This window comes from Poecilia reticulata, unplaced genomic scaffold, assembly GCF_000633615.1.
Source record: "Poecilia reticulata strain Guanapo unplaced genomic scaffold, Guppy_female_1.0+MT scaffold_583, whole genome shotgun sequence".
Lineage (NCBI taxonomy): Eukaryota > Metazoa > Chordata > Actinopteri > Cyprinodontiformes > Poeciliidae > Poecilia > Poecilia reticulata.
The window spans coordinates 1-9,150 of record NW_007615337.1 but is presented as its reverse complement, the minus strand read 5'-3'; the positions used below and the strand labels follow the sequence as shown (position 1 = coordinate 9,150).

Here is a 9,150-nt window from a genome sequence, read left to right as displayed (position 1 = left end):
GCACAGCTAATTCATATGATTGCATTACCTCCTTTGCATTCCTGTAATTGCTGCAAAAGCCGGTTAATCACCTATGAATTTAATCCAGGTGTGCAGCAGCAGGAAAACACCTAAAACATGCAGGACAGTGGGCCCTGAGGACCAGGGTTGGTGACCACTGTTCAATAGGATTACATTTAAAAATCACTTTTTATTGATGTTTAGTCATTTCTTTTTTTTTTCTTAAAGCCATAATGATCAAAATGATCAACCAAAAAAGTTTGCAACATCACTCAATGTAGTAAATTTTTTATTTTTTTAAAAGGTCGGAGATTTTTACTTAATTCAATTTAATTATGTAGCTAGACAATTTATTGATTTGTACGTGTATGTAAGGGTGATACTATTTTTTTTTCTCCAAAAAACAAAACAATACCCCCGCTTCAAATAAATAAATAAATGGATCTTTCGCCATTATATGTCGGCCGAAATAAAAGCACCTCTCACAATTTGGCGCCTGTCCCTTTAAAAAAGCGCAGAGCTGAGCTGAGAGTGCGTCGCGCGACACACCGCCTGCATCATTGTTGCTATTTTTTGATGGGATAAGGAAGAGACTGGCTTTAGCTTATAAGGATTTTTTTGAAAGCGGACACATCCCTTTTCTTCTGTCTTTGAGATAATTTTTTTTATATATATATATATATATTTATATATATATAAAAGCCCTTATGGAGGCTGAAGTTCCTCTATTTCAAGAATATTTCTGCTTTTTACCAAAATTACCCTGATTCAGAAGGCATATTACATGTAAGGGCGGCATAAAGTGCGTCATAATTCTGAGTGCGACCGCGTGCAGGCTGTTGTGAGGATGTGATCTGACGGGGATCTCCGCTTTCTCGCTCCGCTGCCTCCTCCTCACTGCCGCTCAGGATGCCCAGGGCTCTGCGGCGACTGGTACATTTGATGCTGTTCTGCCCTCTGTCTAAAGGCCTGCAGGTAGGTACCTGCTACACACACACACACACAAACACACACACACACAAACACACACAAAGAGACTCGATGAGCATTGTTAGATAATTTGCGTGGATATACATCCAAAATGTCGCAATGACTCCCCTCTCCTCATCCTACCCAGCCCAACCTCACAAACACTTGGAGGGGAAAAAAACGATGCAAATGCAGGCAAGAGTGAAGAGAGTCCTAGCTTTTGGGGCCCAGTTTAGGAAATGAAGAAGAGGAAGCACACTATTTGGGGCCAGTGTAGAAATTGTTGTGCTAGACATGTTATTTTGAACAGCTTGTCTATTTAGAAAGAATGGTGAAGTTGTGACTCGTCGTTGCTGCCTTAGTTTTAGCATGGTGCGTTATGAAGTCCTTCAGCCTGCACTGATTTGGCAAGAAACGATGAAGCGGCATTTCAGCTGTTTGTGATTCAGACATTCTCAAAGATGAGTTTTGAGGCCCCACTTGGGGGTCAGCGAATATGGAAGTCTGGGGTGACGAGGTCATAGAAACCAGAAACGACGATGAGAAAGCGTGGGTAAAAAAAAAAAAAAAAAAAAAAAAAGAATGGAGCTACAACTTAAAAAATGTTTTAATTTGCTAGATGTAGTCGACTTAAGTTTGAGTATTACTGTTATTGTCATATTTAAAAAAAAAACATAAACAAAGTTTGACTAACTCGATTATGACGCAACACTACCTCCTTTTGTTGTCATTCAACCCTGTGAGAGCTTTCAATCTACAGACTGCGGCGAAAATGTCCAATTTCGCCTAAATTAGTTTTAGCTGTTTCGTAACATGTTGTGGAGAAGTTTCACGTGCGTGACTGCTGCTGGAAAAAATGTATTAATACGCGGTATACGTGTTGCCTTTCAATACATCCTACTTCCCTATGAGCTTTTGTAATGACTTTCTAATTAAGCGGACACCTTCTTGTCCTCTCCTGCGCTCCGTAGAGTCGTCTCCCGGCCATCAAGGTGAAGTACCTTCTCCTCGCCTGGCTCGGCATTCTCATCATCAGCTGGATCGTCTACATGCAGTATGCCTCGTACGCTGAGCTGTGTCGCGGGCACGTGTGTCAAATAGTCATCGTAAGTAAACACGTACTCATATTTACTCAAAGTAAAAAAAGAAAAAAAGAAAAAAAAAAGGAATGTATTTTGCTTTTGCATGTGACATTTCATTCATGACACCACTTAGCTGCACTGAATACTCTTAGCCACACTCACACATATTAAGAATGAACCGATGTTTTGTCGAGCTAACGAAGGGAACGTTTAGCAGCACCATGACAACGTGCATGTGATGTTTGAGGCTGTTCGGAACAAATTGGCAAACTAGCTAGCTTTGCCAAAATGTTGCGGAATAGTTTGAAAGGGTGCAAAACAGGAGAAAACCTGTCAAGATTCTGTTTTCAAATGGAGAAATAAAGACATCCGAACCAACCTCTGCAGTTAAATCATGACTGGAACCTGTTTGACAACACGAAGTAGGCTAAAAGGGTCTTAAGAATAAGACGGAATTAAAAAAAGGGAGGGACAACAACGTACCTGGATTCAGTGGAATAAATATGACAAAAGGAAAATGAGTATGCCTTCATTTTGAGGTAGTGTATCTGTACCAATCACTGAACGTTCCACTACACCCATCCCCCATTCAACACATAGAATGACACCAAAAAAACTCCGCAAATTATTAAATGTTTTGCTTTAAAGGGTTGGCTGGTATGATTTCCTTTCAATCTTGCTCAAAACTTGGTTTCCAATTTTTCTTCTAACTGGGTGACAAAGTTACGCTTTGCGTTAAAAAAACAAAAAAAAAATCAACTAAAGGATAAAACATTTCATTTCTTTTTTCTTTTTTTTTAAACCAGCATATTTCTAAATGTTTGCTTTTATTTGTCTGAACTTTAAACGTGTTTTGCTGCTGCAGTGAGAAATGACATCGACAGCTCAGAAAAAACCCCAGAATCGTTTCCTTTCGGTATGACTCATGTTTCGTTCAGGCTCGACAAACTTCGCTTGCCCTTAATTCTAACTCCGTCTGGTTGACTGTGCAGTTTCTGATGTGTGACGTGACCTCCACCCTCGGCACCAGCTGGCGGAAATTCCAGCACATCTGCAGAAAGATCACAATCAGACAAGGGGAGAAATAAAAATCATACTAGAGTGATATGCATCTTATTTACTTACTTTCACCGACAGCTTTTTCACCTAAACTTGACTTTTTTCGTACAAATTACTGTTTTTCAAAGATTCTACCATCTTCTCCAATAATGCTGATGCACTTGTAGTCTTGGAAATAAGCTCATTTGTGGAATTTCCTTTCTACTAAATGATCCAGAATCAACTGTTATAAAAAAAAACAACAACAAAAAAAACATAAGTGACTGATAATGACAGCACTGATAATGACATTTGAACCAAACTCAAGTTTGGTTCAAACAACTTATTTCCGGTGAAAAAACATTTTTGCAGTGAGGATTAACTTTCTTTTTTCTTTTTCTTTTTCACTACTCTCTTTCATAGAGAAGTAAATGGAACAGCACATGACAGTTTCATTTAGTCAGTGTCATTTCCTCTTGGGATTGTGCTTTTGCTGGTAATGCCTGTAAATTATTACGTTTATCTATGGTGAAAGTTGTGTGTCTGTTTTAAGGATTAACATATACATCTAAATAAATTAGAATACCATAGAATTTTTTTTAACAATTTCAGCTTTAAAATTGAAACAAATGTGCTATATTTAGAGAAATGCTCATTTTAACCCTTTATTTCTGATCATTTTTGAATATTATGCTTACAGATAATGAGAATTCATGCCTTGAAGTAAAATCAAGGCTTTTGGAAAGGCCATTGGAAAATTAAAACTTTTCCATTGGGGCATCATTATTCATTTAATATTTTATGACGTGGTTGACTGTGTGTTTAATTGTACTCTTGAGGTTGGACTTGAACAGTTTCTCATCCTGGTCGAGGTCACAGAGATCTGTAGGTTAATTTGCTTATCGATGTAAAGGTTTGCACACGTATTTCAAGTACCAGTCAAACCGATGTGTTTTGGTCAGAATCGGTGACCTGTGGGAAGAAACGCAATGTGAGACGGGCATTAAAAGGAAGTGATTCCCCTGAAAAGAGGACCCGGCACAATGTCATGCAATTGTTGCTTTTGTTTAGTAGACCTTGTAGACTACCTAAATATAGAGATCTTAAAATGGCTGATATTTCTCAACTCACTTTGGATTGTTTCCTGTTTCCTGTGGCCTGATGTTGTGTATTTCTTTGCTTGTTTTCGCAGTGCGATCACTACAGAAGGGGCATAATTTCAGGCTCGTCATGTAAGGCCTTGTGTGATCAGAAAACTCTGACGCTGCACCGCTGCATGTCCACCTCCTCCACCCATCAGGTAAGACACAAACACACTGGTTTGTTGCTTTTGAATGCTTTTTTTAAATATGATATTAATCTTTGTGTATGTCTGTAAAATAACAGTTTTAAGCTGCTAAGAAATGCATATCGATTTACAGTTTATGCGGTTTTGGGTATATCACACAAACGTCGGCTACCATTTCAACATGTTCTCCATATTGCTAACTAATTCTAGTTTTGATTTTACTCTTTCAGGTCTACGTTGGACTTTGGAAGGACAGGCCGGTGGTAATGAAATGCGGCATCGAGGATCCAGTGAACATAGATGGAGTCCCAGAGACTTTGTCGAGACCAGAAATGAGCTTATTCGACAAGCCGACTCGTGGAACCTCAATGGACGAATTCAAAGAGATGCTGCACAGTTTCCTTAAGGTACCATTTATGTCAAACTACTTAATTGAAAATAGAAGTCATTCTAACGATGCATAGAAGAAAAAGAGCTCTTAATGTGCTCTTTTTCTTACTGAGCTTCCAATTTCTTTTCTGAAGGCTAATCTCGGGGAACAACCGTCTTTGAGCGCCTTGGTGGACAGAGTCATCACTCTCGCTGACGTCAACCAGGATGGCAAAGTGTCTCTTGCCGAGGCCAAGTCCATCTGGGCTTTGCTTCACATCAACGAGTTCCTCCTGATGGTGGCGCTGCAGGAGAAGGAGCACACCCCGAAGCTTCTGGGCTTTTGTGGAGACTTGTATGTGACGGAACGGGTGAGCCACAGCTCCCTCTACAGGCTGGAGGTCCCTCACTACCTGGAGGCGGTCGTCCCGGAAGCCCTCAGCTCTGGCCTGAACCACTGGCTGGCGCCGTCCTGGCCCCGCAGGGCCCGCATCACCATCGGCCTGCTGGAGTTCGTGGAGGAGGTGTTCCACGGATCCTATGGGAGCTTCCTGATCTGCGACGCCAGCCCCCACCACGTGGGTTACAACACCAAGTACGACTGCAAGATGGCCAACCTGCGCAGCGTGGCGTCGGAGGCCGTGGTGCGGGCCTTCCTGAAGGGCCGGCGGTGCGAGAACAACGCGGACTGCACTTACGGCAAAGACTGCACCGCCACGTGCGATCGACTGGTGAAGCAGTGCAACACGGAGGTCGTGCAGCCTAACCTCGCCAAGGTGTGCATGCTCCTACAGGATTACCTGCTGTTCGGGGCCCCGTCAGACCTGCGAGGCGATCTGGAGAAGCAGCTACGCACCTGTGTGACACTCAGTGGGTTAGCGAGCCAGATGGAAGTGCACCACTCGCTGGTTCTTAACAACCTGAAGACATTACTGTGGAAGAAAATTTCCAACACGCAGTACTCCTGAAAGCAGACTGTAACCAATCCGCTGTTCTGTCTCATGAATTATATACAAAATGAGAGAAAATCTAAAGTTTTGCCAAATAGCGTAACCGTTTCAATCATTTGTGTGATTATCACCCTACACTGACTGGAGATGCAGGATCGTGAAAAAGTGTATGCCCTCTCTTATTTTTGCTTATTTTAAAAATGTTTCAGATCATCAAATTTTGATATCATATAAACATAGCTTTATTAAATATAATATTAGTTCTCAATAATTAGTTCATTTAAAAGTTATCCAACCCAACCAGACAATTTGACAAATTTTCTTTTTTTTTCTTAAATTGTGAATTGACTCGTATCACATTTTTACATGCTTTCACACAAAGGCCTGATTAAAATTGCAGAATAAAAAAGTCACTTGAGTAAAACCTGTCTGACACCATGAAGTAGGATAAAAAAAATCTTAAAAATGCAAGTTATAATAAAAACAGCAACATACCAACAATTAATATGTAAGTAGAGGGCATGGCAATAAATTCCACTCCATTAACCAATGGAGATTAAAATTACAAAATGTGTCGGTCTAAAACGTACAGATGCTGATGAGACCTAAAAGTTGAACAATAAATGAACCGACAAAGACGTAATACAGAGACAACAATACACCATTTGGGTCATGCATCAGAACAATGATCCAGAACACCAGCAAGTCTATTTCTAAGTGGTTAAAACAACAAAACTAAGGTTTTAATGTCTTATTTGCTAAGAAGAGTGGACCAAAGTTCTGCATTCCATCAAAAACGTTCTTTGTGAGTTATGTTAGTGTTGGCACTGTTTTTGCCACTAAAGGTGGCCCAATCAGCTATTAGGTGTAGGATGCAATTACTTTTTCATAAAACTAACTGAAAACTGTGAACCGCAATTTATAATGTGAATTGAGAAAACCGACGAACCGAAATACCTTACGGATGACTCCGTCATGTTTGTTTTTCAACTTGTTAGTTGTGACAGATATCCATCCATTTGCACACTGTTCTCAGGACTCTGCCTGTAAACACCATCTGTTTAGTTCTACATGTAATTTAGTTTTTAAAATAAAGCAGCTTGGATTTATTGTTTTGTTCTTTATGTTTGTACATGGATAAGAAACTTTTATTTTCTGTAAATGAGGCTGATCACAACAGATCGGAAATGTACGGCTATGAGAAAATAAACTCAAGTTTGGTTCAAACGACTTATTTCCGGTGAAAAAACATTTTGCAGTGAGGATTAACTTTTTCTTTTTCACTACTGTCTTTCATAGAGAAGTAAATAGAACAGCACATTACAGTTTCATTTAGTCAGTGTCATTTCCTCTTGGGATTGTGCTTTTGCTGGTAATGCCTGTGAATTATTACGTTTATCTATGGTGAAAGTTGTGTGTCTGTTTTAAGGATTAACATATACATCTAAATAAATTAGAATACCATAGAATTTTTTTTTAACTATTTCAGCTTTAAAATTGAAACAAATGTGCTATATTTAGAGAAATACTCATTTTTACCCTTTATTTCTGATCATTTTGAATATTATGCCTACAGATAATGAGAATTCATGCATGATTTTCAATAAGGATTTTAAATACAGAACTGTTGGTCTGCTAAAAAGAGCTTATATTTTGAAAACACTCCCATCAGTCAGGGTTATTCAACTTGATGGCCGGTGTCCTGCAAACTTTAAATTGCAGACAAAAATAAAAACATGTCACCAGCAGTACTACATGTGGAGGCAATTGAGTCATTTGATTCAGGTCTGTTAGAGCAGGTAGTTACCTAAAAACTGTAGGACACCGGGCCTTGAGGATTGGAGTTGAACACCCTTGTCACACATTGTCTCTGAGGTTAGTGTCAGGTGGCTCTTCTGTTCGATGAAGCACAGTGATTGCATGATCACTAAAGCAGTGGTATAGTATTGGCTCTGTGTGGAGTGTGGACAAGTGCTAAGTCAATGGGAAATGAACTCGGTATTTCCATGAAGCTTGTCAGCATCACTGAGTGTTTGAGTTTTGGTTTTCATCTGTTTCATTTTGATTATTGTTGTATTGCTCATTTATATCAACATGGGTATTGCCTAATCAGTTCCCGTTGTATTTGGTTTCTTGCTTTATCCTTGCATGGTCTTTGTGCTTTTGTGCTCAGGTTTCTTGGCGTAGTAAACCTTCCCATATGCCCAGGGGTGAAAGTAAGGGGGTACGGCAGGGTACTGCGTACCCCTAAAAGATTTAGCGGGTGTACGCAGTACCTGCAAGAGAGGGGAGCGGCTGTCTGCTGTAAAACATGAATGGGTTCACTGTGCAGCCGTGAATGCACCCACTAATCAGCCGTGACTGATTAGTTTTTCAAGAACAATCTAAAACACGACTTAATCAGTTAATGAATACCTTTTTTCTCATTTTATATTGTTTCTGAACTGTTCGTGCTTTGCTAGAGCAGGGCTGCAACACGTCGATCGCGGAAAGTTTTGAGGCTGAGACCAGCACGTCCTCCTCTCTGACTGGCTTAAAACGTTCGTTACTTTATTAATGAACAAAAAAATAAACAAAACATGTTCAAATTAATGACCCAACGAACAATCTCAGTAATTATTGTTTCAACAAGTTGCGCAATTCTGTGCGTTTCGGTTCCATTACCAAAGTAACTAGCAGAGCAGGAGTTTAAAATTAACTAATCAACCAGCTGTGTTCAGGGAGGCTTATTAATGATCGCAAAATAAATATCAAGCCTGCAAACCTAATATCGTAACGGACTGAATTTATGTTTTTAACGGAATCTCTGGTCGGCTTCTGGAGCGCACGAGGTTGCCATGGCAACGGGTGTGCTTAAATGACAGAGACGGAGAGTAAAAGGGTGCGAGTGGTTTTGAGTTGATCACCGGTTCAGGTTGTTTTACCTTTTTTTACCTTTGCCTTGGTGCATCACAGCCACTGTAGTTTCTGAACGTTCAATAAACGACAAACTTGGACTAATTACCTTGTTCTTTGTGAGTATAAGTCATTTACAACAAACATCAAACACGGTAAATATGCCTCATTAGGTATTTAACCAACAAATGGCTTCTACCGCGATAATTATGTGAAATTAAATTGTCTAATATAAAAAATAGTTTGGTGCTGTCGGGCTCAGAGTCTGAGAGGCTTTTCCTTTATCAAACAATTTTGATTTTTGCCTCTTATTTAGTGGAAATATTGATGTTGATTAGACTTTCTCCAAAATAATAACCTKTTTCAACCTTTATAGCTCCACTGTTGAAAATGAGGCTCTAACATTCACAAATGACATTGAAATAAAATCCAGTCCAACATCTGGTTTGAGGTGATTCCTCTGGAACCTGTTGGAGGAAAAATATCCCAACTTCAGACGATGTGCTTTTAACTTAACAGAGCTCTGTGGTTCCTCCTGTCAGTATGAGAGTCAGGGTGA

At 39.8% G+C, this 9,150-nt stretch overlaps 1 protein-coding gene across 2 annotated transcripts; it reads left to right on the top strand.

Moving 5' to 3' along the window:
* Window positions 1–335: 335 nt before the first annotated feature.
* Window positions 336–6,947, top strand: dipk1b (divergent protein kinase domain 1B). Of its 2 annotated transcripts, none has more exons than XM_008403416.2 (5): window positions 336–975; window positions 1,941–2,075; window positions 4,282–4,389; window positions 4,608–4,784; window positions 4,902–6,947. In XM_008403416.2, the coding sequence occupies exons 1-5, from the start codon at window positions 910–912 to the stop codon at window positions 5,712–5,714; spliced, it is 1,299 nt and encodes a 432-aa protein (XP_008401638.1). In that variant the 5' UTR covers window positions 336–909; the 3' UTR covers window positions 5,715–6,947. The 2 variants fall into 2 exon arrangements, with proteins under 2 accessions (XP_008401638.1, XP_008401639.1); XM_008403417.2 differs by lacking the exon at window positions 336–975 and adding an exon at window positions 1,575–1,827.
* Window positions 6,948–9,150: the final 2,203 nt, after the last annotated feature.

Excerpts from the sequence above, each read along its gene's own strand:
- dipk1b (XM_008403416.2), top strand. The coding sequence starts at position 910 with ATGCCCAGGGCTCTGCGGCGACTGGTACATTTGATGCTGTTCTGCCCT. Across the intron at positions 976-1,940 it reads CTCTGTCTAAAGGCCTGCAG|AGTCGTCTCCCGGCCATCAA; the intron begins GTAGGTACCTGC and ends TGCGCTCCGTAG. Across the intron at positions 2,076-4,281 it reads ACGTGTGTCAAATAGTCATC|TGCGATCACTACAGAAGGGG; the intron begins GTAAGTAAACAC and ends TTGTTTTCGCAG.